The sequence below is a fragment of the Mustelus asterias genome, chromosome 33 (assembly GCF_964213995.1).
Source record: "Mustelus asterias chromosome 33, sMusAst1.hap1.1, whole genome shotgun sequence".
In the NCBI taxonomy this organism is placed as follows: Eukaryota; Metazoa; Chordata; class Chondrichthyes; order Carcharhiniformes; family Triakidae; genus Mustelus; species Mustelus asterias.
The window spans coordinates 1,222,282-1,242,155 of NC_135833.1; the positions used below are offsets into that span (position 1 = coordinate 1,222,282).

The 19,874-nt window shown below is 49.6% G+C and overlaps 1 protein-coding gene across 1 annotated transcript in view; it reads left to right on the plus strand.

The window, feature by feature from the left end:
* The window catches only part of LOC144481803 (ADP-ribose glycohydrolase MACROD1-like), a 1,226,842-nt gene extending 1,208,346 nt beyond the window's left edge, over positions 1 to 18,496 (plus strand). Inside the window, exons 10-11 of the mRNA XM_078200949.1 lie at positions 334 to 429; positions 18,325 to 18,496. Coding sequence (XP_078057075.1) covers positions 334 to 429; positions 18,325 to 18,350 — 122 coding nt within the window. The 3' untranslated portion in view covers positions 18,351 to 18,496. The remainder of the gene's footprint in view (positions 1 to 333; positions 430 to 18,324) is intronic.
* The last annotated feature ends 1,378 nt before the right edge of the window (positions 18,497 to 19,874 follow it).

A 19,874-nucleotide genomic window follows, 5' to 3' on the forward strand; every position in this document is an offset into this window, starting at 1 on the left:
CGTGTCTTTAAGACAGAGATAGATAGGTTCTTGATTAATAAGGGGATCAGGGGTTATGGGGAGAAGGCAGGAGAATGGGGGATGAGAAAAATATCAGCCATGATTGAATGGCGGAGCAGACTCGATGGGCCGAGTGGCCTCATTCTGCTCCTATGTCTTATGGCCTTGTGGTCTAAGAATCACTGGGGATGCTGTCCAAAGGCCGTGGCGTCCCACTAAACAACACCGTGTGCAGGGGAGACTGACAGATGGAAGATAAATGAGAAGAAAAATAGCCATCCCCTCATGTCAGCAGTCCAATCATTTTGCTTTATGATTTTCATTTATCTTCAGCCACTATTACTCATGAAGCTCCAAAGGAGGAACACAACATAGCTGATAAAGATGAAAGCCAGACTGAGGATATGCTGAAATCTGGAAACAAACAAGGTTTGTGTCTGCATTTTATTGCCACTTAGTGATTTATGGTGTTGCCTTCACATCAAAACATCCATTTCTCTCAACTTTCCGACCCCCTTTTCCTTTGAATAAAACCGCCTCTGTACTGCCCTGTCCAGCATTCCAGCATTCAGAGTAAAGCTCCCCCCCCCCCCCCCCCACTATGACATGCATAGACAGCTGGGATCAACTGGATTCCTTGAAGAGTCTCGAGGGTGGAGGAACCGAGTTAAGAGAGAAATCAGGAGGACAAAAAGAGGACGCGAGATTGCTTTGGCAGATAAGGCAAAGGAGAATCCGAAGAGCTTCTCCAAATGTACAGTGGGTTAGCACTGCTGCCTCACAGCGCCAGGGACCCGGGTTCGACTCCCGGCCGTGGCTCACTGTCTGTGCAGAGACTGCACGTTCTCCCCGTGTCTGCGTGGGTTTCCTCCGGGTGCTCCGGTTTCCTCCCACAGTCCGAAAGACGTGCTGGTTAGGTGCTAAATTCTCCCTCAGTGTAACCCGAACAGGCGCCGGTGTGTGGCGACGAGGGGAATTTCACAGTAACTTCATTGTAGTGTTAATGTAAGCCTTACTTGTGACACTAATAAATAAGCTTAAACTTTACTTTATCCCTTGAGTATAGAGGGTGTAGGAGTAGAGTTAAGAGAGAAATCAGGAGGACAAACAGAGGACGCAAGATTGCTTTGGCAGATAAGGCCAAGGAGAATCCGAAGAGCTTCTACAAATGCATAAAGGGCAAAAGAGTAACTAGGGAGAGAGTAGGACCTCTTAAGGATCAACAAGGTCATCTATGTGCGGATCCATAAGAGATGAGTGAGATCCTAAATGAATATTTCTCATTGGTATTCACTGTTGAGAAAGCATGGATATTAGGGAACTTGGGGAAATAAACTCTTGAGGAGTGTACATATTACAGAGAAGGAGGTGCTGGAAGTCTTAAAGCGCTTCAAGGTAGATAGATCCCCGGGACCTGATGAAGTGTATCCCAGGACATTGTGGGAGGCTAGGGAGGAAATTGTGGGTCCGCTAGCAGAGATATTTGAACCATCGATAGTCATGGGTGAGGTACCTGAAGATTGGAGGATGGCAAATGTTGTGCCTTTGTTTAAGAAGGGCTGCAAGGTAACACTTGGGAACTACAGGCCGGTGTGCCTCACGAGTGTGGTGGGTAAATTGTTAGAAGGTATTCTGAGAGACAGGATCTACAGGCATTTAGAGACGCAAGGACTGATTAGGGACAGTCAGCATGGCTTTGTGAGTGGAAAATCATGTCTCACAAATTTGATTGAGTTTTTTGAAGGGGTAACCAAGAAGGTAGATGAGGGCAGTGCAGTTGATGTTGTCCACATGGACTTTAGCAAGGCCTTTGACAAGGGTACCGCATGGTAGGTTGTTGCATAAGGTTAAATCTCACGGGATCCAGGGTTAGCTAGCCTATCAAATACAAAATTGGCTTGATGACAGAAGGTGGTTGTAGAGGGTTGCTTTTCAGTCCGGCACCTATTCGGGTCAATGCACCCTAACCAGCACATCTTTGGACGGTGGGAGGAAACAGGAGCACCCGGAGGAAACCCACGCAGACACGGGGGAGAACGTGCAAACTCCACACAGACGGTGACCCAAGCTGGGTAATCGAACCCGGGTCCCTGACACTGTGAGGCAGCAGTGCTAACCACTGTGCTGTACAAGGATGTTGCCAGGAATAGTGGGCCTAGGAGAGGTTGGCCAGGCTGGGACTTTATTCATAGAGGTTTACAGTATTGAAACAGGCCCTTGGGCCCAACTTGTCCATGCTGCCCTTTTTTTATAACCGCTAAGCTAGTCCCAATTGCCCGCATTTGGCCCATATCCCTCTATATCCATCTTACCCATGTAACTGTCTAAACGCTTTTTAAAAGACAAAATTGTACCCGCCTCTACTACTACCCCTGGCAGCTCGTTCCAGACACTCACCACCCTCTGTGTGAAAAAATTGCCCCCTGGACACTTTTGTACCTCTCCCCTCTCACCTTAAACCTATTCCTTTGCACGTAGGAGAATGAGGGGTGCCATTATTGAGGTGTGTAAAATTATGAGGGGCAGAGATAGGATGAACGCACGTAGACTGTTTTCCCAGGGAAGGGGAATTGAAAACTAGAGGGCATAGGTTAAAGGTGAGAGGGGAAAGATTTAAAAGGGATCTGAGGGGCAACTTTTTCACACAGAGGGTGGAGCGTGTATGGAATGAGCTGCCAGAGGAGGTGGTAGAGGTGGGTACAATAGCAAAATTTGAAATGGATGCAAAAGGACTAGAGAGATATGGGCCAAACGCAGGCAATTGGGTCTAGCTGGGAGGGCAGCATGGACCAGTTGGGCCGAAGGGTCTGTTTCTTTAATCCGTTTGTGGGGCATGGGCGTCGCTGGCTGGGCCAGTATTTATTGCCCATCCCTAGTTGCCCCTTGGAGGGCAGTTGAGAGTCAACCACATTGCTGTGGCTCTGGAGTCACATGTAGGCCAGACCGGGTAAGGACGGCAGATTTCCTTCCCTAAAGGACGTTAGTGACCCAGATGGGTTTTTCCAACAATGGTTTGATGGTCATCAGTAGATTCTTAATTCCAGATATTTTTTATTGAATTCAAATTCCACCATCTGCCGTGGCGGGATTCGAACCCGGGTCCCCCAGAACATTAGCTGAGTTTCTGGATGAATAGCCTAGTGATAATACCGCGAGGCCATCACCTCCCTTGTGACACCAATAAATAACGTTTTAAAAAAATTTTCATAGAATCCCTACAGTGCAGAAGGAGGCCATTCGGCCCATCGATTCTGAACTGACCACAATCCCACCCAGGCCCTATTCCCACAACACCATGTATTTACCCCGCGAATGCCCCCAACACTAAGGGTCAATTTAGCATGGCCAATCCACCTAACCCTCACATCTTTGGACACCAAGGGGCAATTTAGCATGGCCAATCCACCTAACCCGCACATCTTTGGACACTAAGGGGCAATTTAGCATGGCCAATCCACCTAACTTGCACATCTTTGGACACCAAGGGGCAATTTAGCATGGCCAGTCCACCTAACTTGCACATCTTTGGACACTAAGGGGCAATTTAGCATGGCCAATCCACCAAACCCTCAAATCTTTGGACACTAAGGGGCAATTTAGCATGGCCAATCCACCTAACTTGCACATCTATGGACATTAAGGGGCAATTTGGCACGGCCAATCCACCTAACCTACACATCTTTGGACACCAAGGGGCAATTTAGCAAGGCCAATCCACCAAACCCGCACATCTTTGGACACTCAGGGGCAATTTAGCATGGCCAATCCCCCTAACCCATACATCTTTGGACACCAAGGGGCAATTTAATACGGCCAATCCCCCTAACCCGCACATCTTTGGACACCAAGGGGCAATTTAGCATGACCAATCCCCCTAACCCATACATCTTTGGACACTAAGGGGCAATTTAATACGGCCAATCCCCCTAACCCGCACATCTTTGGACACCAAGGGGCAATTTAGCACGGCCAATCCACCTAACCTGCACATCTTTGGACACTAAGGGGCAATTTAGCATGACCAATCAACCTAACCTACACATCTTTGGGCACCAAGGGGCAACTTAGCATGGCCAATCCACCTAACCTGTACATCTTTGGACACTAAGGGTCAATTTAGCTTGGCCTGTCCATCTAACCTGCACGTCTTTGGGCTGTGGGAGGAAACCGGAGCACCCAGAGGAAACCCACGCAGACACTAGGGGAGAACGTGCAGACTCCACACAGACAGTGACCCGAGGGCCGGAATCAAACCCGGTTCCCTGGCGCTGTGAGGCAGCAGTGCTAACCCACCGGCCCATTTTTGGTGGAGAATTTTTTTTTCTCTAAAAAATAAATGACCAGGTAGTTGCTGTGCTGATTTGCTCGATGAGCCTATAAAGGAGTTTGGGCAGAAATTCAACCTGTTGGGGAAGAAAGTTGGAGGCTCTATCGCGAAGTGGGGAAGAGGGGGAATAAAGGAGATAGAAGTTTTACAGGAGGCAAGGTTGAAACTACAAGGATCTTTCAATCATTGTGAGTTTAAATATCGACTGGCTGAGTAACTAACTACACACACAGCCTACTAAGAGCTGTCTCTGTGTCGTTTAATTTACAATCACTCGCGCTGTCTCACAACTTACTCGGGCAAAACAGATGTTTAAACAGTGCGGTGGGACACGCGGTACATCGGATGATTGCAAGCTGCGATGGCTTTATTTCTCTACATCTGTTTGGCTTCTCTAATTGTTAAACTGATTTGTGCCTCTGAGATTTGATGGCGCTTTTGACACATTGAGGACGGAAAGGCACGCCTTGGTCTGGATTAGAAACATAGAAACATAGAAAAACTACAGCGCAAAACAGGCCCTTCGGCCCCACAAGTTGTGCCGAACACATCCCTACCTTTTAGGCCTACCTATAACCCTCCATCCTATTAAGTCCCATGCACTCATTCAGGAGTCTCTTAAAAGACCCCTAGGGTTAGGGTTGGGCACGGTAGCATAGTGGTTAGCACTGCTGCTTCACAGCTCCAGGGACCTGGGTTCGATTCCCGGCTCGGGTCACTGTCTGTGTGGAGTTTGCACATTCTCCCCGTGTCTGCGTGGGTTTCCTCCGGGTGCTCCGGTTTCCTCCCACAGTCCAAAGATGTGCGGGTTAGGTTGATTGGCCGTGCTAAAATTGCCCCTTAGTGTCCTGAGATGCGTAGGTCAGAGGGATTAGTGGGTGGATATGGGGGTAGGGCCTGGGTGGGATTGTGGTCGGTGCAGACTCGATGGGTCGAATGGCCTCTTTCTGTACTGTAGGGATTCTATGGAGTTTGCCTCCACCACCACTGACGGCAGCCGATTCCACTCGCCCACCACCCTCTGTGTGAAAAACCTCCCCCTAACATTTCCCCTGTACCTACCCCCCAGCACCCTAAACCTGTGTCCTCTCGTAGCAGACATTTCCACCCTGGGAAAAAGCCTCTGAGAGTCCACCCGATCTATGCCTCTCAACATCTTATATACCTCTATTAGGTCTCCTCTCATCCTACGTCTCTCCAAGGAGAAAAGACCGAGCTCCCTCAGCCTATCCTCATAAGGCATGCCACTCAATCCAGGCAACATCCTTGTAAATCTCCTCTGCACCCTTTCAATCTTTTCCACATCCTGTAATGAGGCGACCAGAACTGAGCACAGTACTCCAAGTGGGGTCTGACGAGGGTCTTATAAAGCTGCATCATTATCCCCGGACTCCTGAACTCAATCCCTCGATTGATAAAGGCCAGCACAGCATACGCCTTCTTAACCACCTCCTCCACCTGCGGGGCCGATTTTAGAGTCCTATGGACCCGGACCCCAAGGTCCTTCTGATCCTCTACCGTACTAAGAGTCTTTCCCTTTATATTGTACTCCTTCATCCCAAAATGGACCACGACGCATTTATCTGGGTTGAAGTCCATCTGCCACTTCTCCGCCCAGTCTTGCATCCTATCTATTTCCCTCTGTAACTTCTGACATCCCTCCAGACTATCCACAACCCCACCAACCTCACCAACCAACTTTGTCCAGGTTTCTGGGCTGCCTTCAGCAAGTGTTGTACGGGTAGAAAGAATTTGCACAGAACCTTACAGTGAGGGCTGATCACTTGGACATTACAGCACAGGGACAGGCCATTCGGCCCAGCTGGTCCATGCTGGTGCTCCAAGCAAGCTTCCTCCCACCCTATTTCTTTCACACTATCAATATATCCTTCTATTCCACCCACCTTCATGTGTTTATCCAGCCTCGCCCCCTTAAATGGGCGATGGCCCAGTGGTATTATCGCTCGACTATTAATCCAGAAACTCAGCTAATGTTCTGGGGGACCCGGGTTCGAATCCCGCCACGGCAGATGGTGGAATTTGAATTCAATAAAAAAAATCTGGAATTAAGAATCTACTGATGACCATGAAACCATTGTTGGAAAAACCCATCTGGTTCCCCCACTTGGAGTACTGTGCTCAGTTCTGGTCGCCTCATTACAGGAAGGATGTGGAAAAGATTGAGAGGGTGCAGAGGAGATTTACAAGGATGTTGCCTGGATTGAGTGGCATGCCTTATGAGGATAGGCTGAGGGAGCTCGGTCTTTTCTCCTTGGAGAGATGTCGGATGAGAGGAGACCTAATAGAGGTATATAAGATGTTGAGAGGCATAGATCGGGTGGACTCTCAGCGGCTTTTTCCCAGGGTGGAAATGGCTGCTACGAGAGGACACAGGTTTAAGGTGCTGGGGGGTAGGTACAGGGGAGATGTTAGGGGGAAGTTTTTCACACAGAGGGTGATGGGCGAGTGGAATCGGCTGCCGTCAGTGGTGGTGGAGGCAATAGGGTCTTTTAAGAGACTCCTGGATGAGTACATGGGACTTAATAGGATGGAGGGTTATAGGTCGGCCTAAAAGGTAGGGATGTGTTCGGCACAACTTGTGGGGCCGAAGGGCCTGTTTTGTGCTGTAGTTTTCTATGTTTCTATGTTCATTAATGTCCTTTAGGGAAGGAAATCTGCCGTCCTTACCCGGTCTGGCCTACATGTGACACCAGAGCCACAGCAATGTGGTTGATTCTCAACTGCCCTCTGGGCAAGAGCAACGAGTTAAAGTTTATTTATTAGTTACAAGGCCGGCACGGTGGGTTAGCACTGCTGCCTCAGTGTCAAGGACCCGGGTTCGATTCCCGTCTTGGGTCATTGTCTGTGCGAAGTCTGCACGTTCTCCCCGTGTCTGCGTGGGTTTCCTCCGGGTGCTCCGGTTTCCTCCCACAGTCCAAAGATGTGCGAGTTAGGTTGATTGGTCATGCTAAATTGATCCCAGTGTTTAGCAGGGTAAATACATGGGGATACGGGAATGGGGCCTGGGTGGGATTGTGATCAGTGCAGACTCGATGGGCGAATGGCCTCTTTCTGCACTGTAGGATTCTATGATTCCATTAACACTGCAATGAAGTTACTGTGAAATTCCCCCTGGTCGCCACACTCCGGCGCCTGTTCGGGTCAATGCACCCCTAACCAGCACGTCTTTCAGACTGTGGGAGGAAACCGGAGCACCCGGAGGAAACCCACGCAGACACGGGGAGAACGTGCAGACTCCACACAGACAGTGACCCCAAGCCGGGAATCGAACCCGGGTCCCTGGCGCTGTGAGACAGCAGTGCTAACCCACTGTGCCACCGTGCCGCCCCCTAGGGATGGGCAATAAATGCTGACTGTGGTGGACCTCAGTTGTGCCTTTGGCCTATATGGACCACCGTTGTGTGTGTTTGTCATACCTGGACACATCCCCTTCCAGTTTGGGTCCTCCCCTCAGCACCTAGTATAAAGGTGGCTGTCTCCTCCCCCTTGTTCAGTCCAGGTTGGTTATATGTTGGGATCTGCTCCTGATTCTGTTGTGAATAAAAGCCTACACTTATATTGGCATATCGGTAGTCTTTCGCCTTATTGATAGCGCATCACTGACCCAGCCAGCAAAGCCCATGAAAGATTGCAAAACAATTTGAGGAAAGTAAGAAGCTCCGGGATTTATGTTCAGTGGTTCAGCAACCTGAAGGAAAGGCCCAGAACGAGAACTACCGGGTAAGGATTACAGATTTCTTCCCTAAAGAACATTAGCGCAGAAAAGATTTACTAGGATGCTACCGGGACTTGATGGATTGAGTTATAAGGAGAGGCTGGATAGACTGGGACTTTTTTCTCTGGAGCGTAGGAGGCTGAGGGGTGATCTTATAGAGGTCTATAAAATAATGAGGGGCACAGATCAGCTAGATAGTCAATATCTTTTCCCAAAGGTAGGGGAGTCTAAAACTAGAGGGCATAGGTTTAAGGTGAGAGGGGAGAGATACAAAAGGGTCCAGAGGGGCAATTTTTTCACACAGAGGGTGGTGAGTGTCTGGAACGAGCTGCCAGAGGTAGTAGTAGAGGCGGGTACAGTTTTGCCTTTTAATAAGCGTTTAGATAGTCACATGGGTAAAATGGGTATAGAGGGATATGGGCCAAACTTGGAATATAGTGTTCAATTCTGGTCGCCACACTGCCAGAAGGATGTGGAGGCTTTGGAGAGGGTACGGAAAAGATTTACCAGGATGTTGCTGTGGTGAACCATTGTTGGTTCCCACCAGGTAGTGCTGAGCCATGGTCTGGCCAGTACTATGAGTCTGTAGATATGTTACTGTTGGGGTTAGGGTTGGGCTGTTCTACCTGTTAATATAGTCCTTATGGTACACCCCAGTCGGCTCCGCCTCCTGGGAGAGGTATAAAGGTCACTGCTCTGCCTGGTGACCCTTTAGTCTGGGATCGTGTACTGTATATGTTAGCTCTGTTATTGTTGGCAATAAAAGCCTTTATTTCCCCAGTACATCCAGCCTCTCGTGTGTTATATCGCGCATCAGTTGCCTGGTATGGAGGGCATTCGCTATGAGGAGAGGTTGGAGAAACTCAGTTTCTTCTCACTGGAACGACAGAGGTTGAGGGGCGACCTGATAGAAGTCTACAAGATTATGAGTGGCATGGACAGAGTGGATAGTCAGAAGCTTTTTCCCAGGGTGGAAGAGTCAATGACTAGGGGGGCATAGGCTTAGATCATAGAAATCATAGAATCATAGAAACCCTACAGTGCAGAAGGAGGCCATTCGGCCCATCGAGTCTGCACCGACCACAATCCCACCCAGGCCCTACCCCCACATATTTACCCGCTAATCTACACATCCCAGGACTCTAAGGGGCAATTTTTAACCTGGCCAATCAACCTAACCTGCACATCTTTGGACTGTGGGAGGAAACCGGAGCACCCGGAGGAAACCCACGCAGACACGAGGAGAATGTGCAAACTCCACACAGACAGTGACCCAAGCCGGGAATCGAACCCAGGACCCTGGAGCTGTGAAGCAGCAGTGCTAACCCACTGTGCTACCGTGCCGATGGTTTACATGGGTAAGATGGGTAGAGAGGGATATGGGCCAAACGCGGGCAATTGGGATTAGCTTAGGGGTTAAGAAAGAAAGGGCGGCATGGACAAGTTGGGCCGAAGGGCCTGTTTCCATGCTGTAAACCTCCACGACGCTACGATTAATAAACCAGATGGGTCTTTCCGACAATCGGCAATGGTTTCATGGTCATCAGCAGATTCTTAATTTGATATTGATGAAGAAGGTCCGTGAAAAATGTTGGTTATTTTTATCAATTAACGTCAAGTCGACAGTGGAATAACCGCGCTGATATCTTCCACTCTCTCCCTTCTGGCTTGGTAATATTCAACGAAGACACATTGCTCGGTTGATAAAGAGGCGACGGGAATAATTTGGTGGTGAATTATTCAGCAGTTCCTTCGATTGTGAGGAGTGATGAGGACAGAGAGGAATAGTTTTCCCTTGCAACACCCACCATCCATCCGCTTGAATGCTATCCAAGCGCAAACTGCTTCGAGGTTTAGCTTTTTGCGTGTGAGGCCACCACCACCCACCCCCCCCCCCCCCCCCCCCCCCCTCCGCCCCTCCCTCCTCTTCCATTTTTTTTTAAGAAGAGACAGATTGGAAAGCATTTGCATTTTCAATCGCATTGCCGCAGCCTCGGGTTGCCCCGCTGCGTTTTCCAGATGATTAAGTAGTTTTCGAAGTGCAGTCACCGTCAACAGAAGTCAAAACAAAGAAAATTACAGCGCAGGAACAGGCCCGTCGGCCCTCCAAGCCTGCACCGACCATGCTGCCCCGACTGAACTAAAACCCCCTACCCTTCCGGGGACCGTATCCCTCCATTCCCATCCTATTCATCTATTTGTCAAGACGCCCCTTAAAAGTCACTACCGTATCCCGCTTCCACTACCTCCCCCGGCAGCGAGTTCCAGGCACCCACCACCCTCTGTGTAAAAAAACTTGCCTTGTACATCTCCTTTAAACCTTGCCCCTCGCACCTTAAACCTGTGCCCCCTAGTAATTGACTCTTCCACCCTGGGGAAAAAGCTTTTGACTATCCACTCTGTCCATGCCTCTCATAATCTTGTAGACTTCTATCAGGTCGCCCCTCAACCTCCGTCGTTCCAGTGAGAACAAACCAAGTTTCTCCAACCTCTCCTCATAGCTAATGCCCTCCATACCAGGCAACATCCTGGTAAATCTTTTCTGTAGCCTCTCCAAAGCCTCCACATCTTTCGCATAGAAATCATAGAAACCCTACAGTACAGAAAGAGGCCATTCGGCCCATCGAGTCTGCACCGACCACAATCCCACCCAGGCCCTACCCCCATATCCCTACATATTTACCCACTAATCCCTCTAACCTACACATCTCAGGACACTAAGGGGCAATTTTTAGCATGGCCCATCAACCTAACCCGCACATCTTTGGACTGTGGGAGGAAACCGGAGCACCCGGAGGAAACCCACGCAGACACGAGGAGAATGTGCAAACTCCACACAGACAGTGACCCAAGCCGGGAATCGAACCCAGGTCCCTGGAGCTGTGAAGCAGCAGTGCTAACCACTGTGCTACCGTGCCGCCCTTTCTGGTAGTGTGGCGACCAGAAGTAAACACTATATTCCAAGTGCGGTCTCACTAAGGTTATTTAAAGCTGCAACATGACTTGCCAATTTTTAAACTCAATACCTCGGCCGATGAAGGCAAGCATGCCGTATGCCTTCTTGACTACCTTCTCCACCTGCATTGCCACTTTCAGTGACCTGTGTACCTGTACACCCAGATCCCTCTGCCTATCAATACTCTTAAGGGTTCTGCCATTTACTGTATATTTCCTATCTGTATTAGACCTTCCAAAATGCATTATCTCACATTTGTCCGGATTAAACTCCATCTGCCATCTCTCCGCCCAAGTCTCCAACTGATCTATATCCTGCTGTATCCTCTGATGGTCCTCATCGCTATCCGCAAATACACCAACCTTTGTGTCATCCGCAAACTTACTAATCAAACCAGTTATATTTTCCTCCAAATCATTGATATATATTACAAACAGCAAAGGTCCCAGCACTGATCCCTCTATTCCCATCCTATTCATGTACTTGTCCAGACGCCCCTTAAAACCCACTATCGTATCTGCTTCCACTACCTCCCCCGGCAGCGAGTTCCAGGCACTCACCACCCTCTGTGTAAAAAACTTGCCTCGTACATCTCCTTTAAACCTTGCCCCTCGCACCTTAAACCTGTACCCCCTGGTTGAATCTTCTAGTCAATTTGCAAGCAACAGACTCTCACAAACAGCAATGAGCTCATGAACGGGTAATCTGTTCTGGCAATGTTCATCAGTTCATCAGCTATATAGGAGCAGGATGAGGCCATTCAGCCCATCGAGTCTGCTCCGCCATTCGATCGTGGCTGATATGCTCCTCATCCCCATTTTCCTGCCTTCTCCCCATAACCCTTCAACCCCCATTCCCAATTAAAAATCTGTCTAACTCCTCCGTAAATTTACTCACTGTCCCAGCTCCCACCACACTTTGGGGCAGCGAATTCCACAGATTCACAACCCCTTTGGGGGAAGTAGTTCCTCCTCCAACTCTGTTTTAAATTTGCTGCCCCTTATCCTAAGACTATGACCTCTCGTCCCAGAATGCCCCACAAGAGGAAGCATCCGCTCCACGTCTACTTTATCCAGGCCTTTTTATCATCTTGTAGACCTCAATTTGATCTCCCCTCATTCTTCTAAATTCCAGAGAGTGTCGGCCTAAACTGTTCAATCTCTCTTCACGCGACAAGCCCCTCATCTCTGGAATCAGTCCAGTGAACGTTGGAGAACCTCTCCCGTTCTTCTCTTGAGGCCCTCGGATCTTCTGTACCGGCCTGGGAAGGCGGGCGGAGCTCCAGTTTAACCCCTCATCGTATAGATGGCACCTCCAACAGGGCTGGGTTCCCTCAGCAATGGAACAACTTCACTCGGGCCTTCAGCACAGGAAACCAGTATAAGCCTGGAGCTTGATTTGGAGGTCAGCGACATCTATTCCAGGATTGCCTCTACGACAATGGCACAATGGCACAGTGGAATGCACTGCTGGCCTCGGGTCACCGTCTGTGCGGAGTCTGTACGTTCTCCCACCGTGCCTGCGTGGGTTTCCTCCGGGTGCTCCGGTTTCCTCCCACACTCCAAAGATGTGCGGGTTAGGTGGATTGGCCATGCAATAAAGACACGATTAAGTGACCATTGTCTGAATGGACATTTCATCCATCTACTACTAAAGATTATAACGTTACCGATGGGACGCGATTAAACAGCTGTTGTCTCGCGCCTATCTCTTTGTATCATATGTAAATAATTTACCGGTGTGCGTATTATCTGAAAACAATTATCTTTAAGGTATCATTTTGGTAGATCCAATTCGGATGGGAGCTATACAATAAATGGCAGAACCATCAGGAGTATGGACACACAGAGAGATCTGGGAATACAGGTCCACAGATCCTTAAAAGTGGCAGCACAGGTGGAAAAGGTGGTGAAGAAAGCATGTGCCATGCTTGCCTTCATCGGCCAGGGCATCGAGTATAAAAGTTGGCAAATTATGTTACAGTTGGTCAAGCCATATTTGGAATACTGTGTCCAATTCTGGTCGCCACACAAAGAACAAAGAACAGTACAGCACAGGAAACAGGCCCTTCGGCCCTCCAAGCCTGTGCCGCTCCTTGGTCCAACGAGACCAATCGTTTGTATCCCTCCATTCCCAGGCTGCTCATGTGACAATCCAGGTAAGTCTTAAACGATGTCAGCGTGTCGGGCGGCACGGTAGCACGGTGGTTAGCACTGCTGCTTCACAGCTCCAGGGACCTGGGTTCGATTCCCGGCTTGGGTCACTGTCTGTGTGGAGTTTGCACATTCTCCTCGTGTCTGCGTGGGATTCCTCCGGGTGCTCCGGTTTCCTCCCACAGTCCAAAGATGTGTGGGTTAGGTTGATTGGCCATGCTAAATTGCCCTTAGTGTCCTGGGATGTGTAGGTTAGAGGGATTAGTGGGTAAATATGTAGGGATTTGGGGGTAGGGCCTGGGTGGGATTGTGGTCGGTGCAGACTCGATGGGCCAAATGGCCTCTTTCTGTGCTGTAGGGTTTCTAAGTTTCCAAGTTTCTAAGTGTCTGCCTCCACCACCCTACTTGGCAGCGCATTCCAGACCCCCACCACCCTCTGTGTAAAAAACATCCCTCTAAAATCTGAGTTATACTTCGCCCCTCTCACCTTGAGCCCGTGACCCCTCGTGATCGTCACTTCTGATCTGGGAAAAAGCTTCCCACTGTTCACCCTATCTATCCCCTTCACAATCTTGTACACCTCTATTAGATCTCCCCTCATTCTCCGTCTTTCCATGGAGAACAACCCCAGTTTACCCAATCTCTCCTCATAGCTAAGACCCTCCATACCAGGCAACATCCTGGTAAACCTTCTCTGCACTCTCTCTAACGCCTCCGCGTCCTTCTGGTAGTGCGGCGACCAGAACTGGACGCAGTACTCCAAATGTGGCCTAACCAGTTTTCTATATAGCTGCAACATCAGACTCCAGCTTTTATACTCTATACCCCGTCCTATAAAGGCAAGCATACCATATACCTTCTTCACCACCTTCTCCATCTGTGTTGCCACCTTCAAGGATTTGTGGACTTGCACACCTAGGTCCCTCTGTGTTTCTATACTCTTGATGACTCTGCCATTTATTGTATAACTCCTCCCTACATTATTTCTTCCAAAATGCATCACTTTGCATTTATCCGGATTAAATTCCATCTGCCACCTCTCCGCCCAATTTTCTAGCCTATCTATATCCTGCTGTATTGCCCGACAATGCTCATCGCTATCCGCAAGTCCAGCCATCTTCGTGTCATCCGCAAACTTGCTGATAACACCAGTTACACCTTCTTCCAAATCATTTATATATATCACAAACAGCATAGGTCCCAGTACAGAGCCCTGCGGAACACCACTGGTCACAGACCTCCAGCCGGAAAAAGACCCTTCGACCGCTACCCTCTGTCTCCTATGGCCAAGCCAGTTCTCCACCCATCTAGCCACTTCTCCTTGTATCCCATGAGCCTTAACCTTCTTAATCAACCTGCCATGTGGGACTTTGTCAAATGCCTTACTGAAATCCATATAGACGACATCCACGGCCCTTCCTTCATCAACCGTTTTTGTCACTTCCTCAAAAAACTCCACCAAATTTGTAAGGCACGACCTCCCTCTTACAAAACCATGCTGTCTGTCACTAATGAGATTGTTCCGTTCTAAATGCTCATACATCCTGTCTCTAAGAATCCTCTCCAACAACTTCCCTACCACGGACGTCAAGCTCACTACCAGAAGGATGTGGAAGCTATGGGGGGAGTTACAGAAAAGGTTTACCAAGATGTTGCCTGGTATGGAGGGCATTAGCTATGAGGAAAGATTGAATAAACTTGGATTGTTCTCCCTGGAAAGACGGAGGCTGAGGGGCAACCTATTAATTAATTAATTTATTATTATTAATTCATTCGTGGGACATGGGCGTCGCTGGCTGGGCCAGCATTTATTGCCCATCCCTAGTTGCCCTTGGAGGGCAGTTGAGAGTCAACCACATTGGCTGTGGCCCTGGAGTCACATGTAGGCCAGACCGGGGTAAGGACGGCAGATTTCCTTCCCTAAAGGGAACCAGATGGGTTTTTCCGACAATGGGTCATCAGTAGATTCTTAATTCCAGATATTTTTTATTGAATTCAAATTCCACCATCTGCCCTGGGCGGGATTCGAACCCCGGGTCCCCCAGAACATTCGCGGAGTTTCTGGATGAGACCTGATTGGAAGTTTATAAAATTAGGAGGGGTATAGATAGGGTGAAGTCGGAATCTTTTTCCCAGGGCGGAAATGACAATTACAAGGGGGGGGCACAAGTTCAAGATAAGGGGGGAAAGGTTCAGTGGAGATGTGCGGAGGGAAGTTTTTTTACACAGAGGGTGGTGGGGGCCTGGAATGCGCTGCCAAGTGAGGCGGTTGAGGCAGTTACGTTAGCCACATTGAATCATAGAAGCCCTGCAGTGCAGAAAGAGGCCATTTGGCCCATCGAGTCTGCACCGACCACACCGCATTTAAGGCTTATCTTGACAGGCATATGAACAGACGGGGAAATAGAGGGATTTAAGGGGTTGGTTAGAGAGGTAACCGTGATTGGCGCAGGCTTGGAGGGCCTGTTCCTGTGCTGGACTGTTCTTTGTTCTTTGTACTTATGAAAAAGGCTGACTTCACACAATTAAGCAGGGCAGATTGAAGAAGCCTTCGGAATCCTTCAGTTCTCCTCTCCTTATCGATACGAAGGCAATGAAGGATCCATCACTCGCGAACGCCACATCCAAATAGTTTTCAAGCACCAGCAGAGCAATTATTCGGAGGGTGTTGGAGGCGCGAGTGAAAAGTAATGTATTTTGAATAAGCCGTAAGCTTCTGATCGTGGTTTTTCTGCATACTGCTGGCATGATCCTCTGTGGAGGGGCGGTGGGGGGAGGGAGGGGGGGGGTTGGATTGTGAGGAATTAGTGAACAGAGTGGAAGGAGGAGGAGCTGGATTAGTTTATACACAGCAGAAATGAGAAGAGCGATGAAACAAATCAGGATTAATGGCTGCATCCACGCAAACGTTGATTTTGCTCCCTCGCAGCGTCAATGTCATCAGTTCTGACGATGTTGCTGTTCAGTTCTTTTTTTGCGAGGGGAGTTCAGCATTATGCATTCGATGAGCAGAAACTGCTGAGCTCGTGATTTTTCCCAAAGGTCCTACTGCAGATATTTCTGTCGGAGGGAGGTGGGCACAGGGAGTTAGCGCTGCTGCCTCACAGCGCCGGGAACCCGGGTTCGAGTCCCGGCTCGGGTCACTGTCTGTGTGGAGTCTGCACGTTCTCCCCCCCCCCGTGTCTGCGTGGGTTTCCTCCGGGTGCTCCGGTTTCCTCCCACAGTCCGAAGGATGTTCAGGTTAGGGGGATTTGCCATGCTAAATTGCCCCTTGGTGTCCAAAGATGTGCAGGTTAGGTGGATTGGCCATGCTAAATTGTCCCTTAATGTCCAAAGATGTGCAGGTTAAGTGGATTGGCCATGCTAAACTGTCCCCTCGTGTCCAAAGATGTGCAGGTTAGGTGGATTGGCCATGCTAAATTGCCCCTTAGTATCCAAAGATGTGCAGGTTAGGTGGATTGGCCATGCTAAATTGCCCCTTAGTGTCCAAAAATGTGCAGGTTAGGTGGATTGGCCATGCTAAATTGCCCCTTAGTATCCAAAGATGTGCGGGTTTGGTGGATTAGCCAGGCTAAATTGCCCCTTAGTGTCCAAAGATGTGCGGGTTAGGTGGATTGGCCATGCTAAATTGCCCCTTGGTGTCCAAAGATGTGCAGGTTAGGTGGATTGGCCATGCTAAATTGCCCCTTGGTGTCCAAAGATGTACAGGTTAGATGGATTAGCCAGGCTAAATTGCCCCTTAGTGTCCAAAAATGTGCAGGTTAGGTGGATTGGCCATGCTAAATTGCCCCTTAGTATCCAAAGATGTGCGGGTTTGGTGGATTAGCCAGGCTAAATTGCCCCTTAGTGTCCAAAGATGTGCAGGTTAGGTGGATTGGCCATGCTAAATTGCCCCTTAGTATCCAAAGATGTGCGGGTTTGGTGGATTTGCCAGCTAAATAGCCCCTAAGTGTCCAAAGATGTGCAGGTTAGGTGGATTGGCCATGCTAAATTGTCCCTTAATGTCCAAAGATGTGTAGGTTAGGTGGATTGGCCTTGCTAAAATGCCCCTTAGTGTCCAAAGATGTGCCGGTTAGGTGGATACGCCAGGCTAAATTGCCCCTTCGTGTCCAAAGATGTGCGGGTCAAGTGAATTGGCCATGCTAAATTGCCCCTTAGCGTCCAAAGATGTGTAGGTTAGGTGGATAGGCCATGCTAAATTGCCACTTAGCGTCCAAAGATGTGTAGGTTAGGTGGATTGGCCATGCTAAATTGCCCCTTAGTGTCCAAAGATGTGCGGGTTAAGCGAATTGGCCATGCTAAATTGCCCCTTAGCGTCCAAAGATGTGTAGGTTAGGTGGATAGGCCATGCTAAATTGACCCTTAGTGTCCAAAGATGTGCAGGTTAGGTGGATTGGTCATGCTAAATTGCCCCTTAGTGTCCAAAGATGTGAGGGTTAGGTGGATTGGCCATGCTAAATTGCCCCTTAGTGTCCAAAGATGTGCGGGTTAGGTGGATTTGCCAGCTAAATTGCCCCTAAGTGTCCAAAGATGTGCAGGTTAGGTGGATTGGCCATGCTAAATTGCCCCTTAGTGTCCAAAGATGTGCAGGTTAGGTGGATTGGCCGTGCTAAATTGCCCCTAAGTGTCCAAAGATGTGCAGGTTGGGTGGATTGGCCATGCTAAATTGCCCCTTAGTGTCAGCGGGACTAGCTGGGGTAAATGCATGGTGTTACGGGGGATAGGGCCTGGGTGGGATTGTGGTGGGTGCAGACTCGATGGGCCGAACGGCCTCCTTCTGCACTGTAGGGATTCTATGATTCTACGAATAATAAATCAAGTGGGAAGCAATACCCAGGGGTGGGAAGGGCTGCGGGTGATGGAGTACAGATGCCTCTTCCCCAGCGTTGCAAAGGCCTGCATTCATCCAGGAAATATATCCAGGAGCCCGGCCTTGTATCCAGATGTGTTTGACCCTGCCACCGACTGCTGGAGTGTGAAAAATGTTGCGGCTCCGACATTAGCTCCGTAATGTCTCTCTGAAAAATGGAAAGCCGGGGGCGGAGGGGGAGGGGAGGAAGCCGTTGAGGTTAGGTTAACCCACGCCGCCCATTCCCAGTTGCCCACACGCCCTCCATTCATTAACATTTAGCTTGTGTCTTTGATGGATTAGGTGCCAGCTCCCAGAGCCAGCTTTGAGGTCAGCGCCGGTGAAGGATGGAGGCTCCTGTTTGCGAGAGGAAAGCTGGAAGAAATATATTCCTCGTGGCCTCCGCAACCTGAAGATTTGATGTGTCGTGGAAATGAGACAGGGTGAAAAAAATAAATTCTGGATTATAACGCACGCCCTCTGTTCAAGTCAATATATTAGTCGCTAAAACACATCGAGGGGGACTGATACTCTGCATCTTAATGTTAATTTTTTTCCCATTGCTCTGCTAACAGGGAATTTGTACCTCGTCGCTGTCATTCCATATGATTCCAAACGTGACTCCCACCTCTCCGACTCCTGCCATTTATGTTAACTCTGTCCCAATCTCAGTCACATTCTTCGTAACTTCCGCCCGCCTTCCCGCTGTAGCTGCCGCCCATTCTCCTTCTTTAGTTCCCTGCCCACGCTCGTGACACGCAAGGCATGCAAAGCGCACGCGAGTGACACGCAAGGCACGCAAAGCACACGCGAGTGACAGGCCGGGCATGCAAAGCGCACGCGAGTGACCACGCAAGGGCACGCAAAGCACACGCTAGTGACAGGCCAGGCATGCAAAGCGCACGCGAGTGACACGCAAGGCACGCAAAGCACACGTTAGTGACAGGCCAGGCATGCAAAGCGCACGCTAGTGACACGCAAGGCATGCAAACTGCATGCTAGTGACACGCAAGGCATGCAAAGCACACGCTAGTGACACGTAAGGCACGCAAAGCACACGCAAGGCACTCAAAGCACACACTAAAGACACACAAAGCACACAAAACGCACATCAGTGACACACAAGGCATGCAAAGCGCACACCAGTGACACACAAGGCACACAAACGCACACTAATGACACACAAGGCACACAAAGTGCACGCTAGTGACACACAAAGCACACAAAGTGCATGCTAGTGACACGCAAGGCACGCAAAGTGCACGCTAGTGACACGCAAGGCATGCAAAGTGCACGCTAGTGACACGCAAGGCACACAAAGTGCACGCTAGTGACACGCAAGGCACACAAAGCGCATGCTAGTGACACGCAAGGCACACAAAGCATACACTAATGACACACAACGCACGCAAAGTGCACGCTAGTGACATGCTTGCATCCGTTTCCACGGCCAAGGTTCCTGGAGCCTGTCGCAAGAGGCTGCACCTTGAGGGGGCGCCACACCGCATCAGGCATGGCTGACCCAGGAAGCCATGGCATGGTGTGCGAGAAGACTTGGCAGGTTGATAATCAACCTTTCTAGCCATTGACGCACCTACCTTGGCCATCGAGGTCCTGGTGCAGGACTCGAACCTGGACCTTCTGGTTCAGAGGCAGGGACACTACCCACTGCCCTGCAAGATCTACCCGTCATCAAACCATTGTTGTCCAGGTAACTCTCTTCCCTCCATTATCCACTCCCTGTGTGACTCCCTGTTATCTATCTGTCATACCAACTTAGAACATAAGAACTAGGAGCAGGAGTCGGCCATCTGGCCCCTCGAGCCTGCTCCGCCATTCAATAAGATCATGGC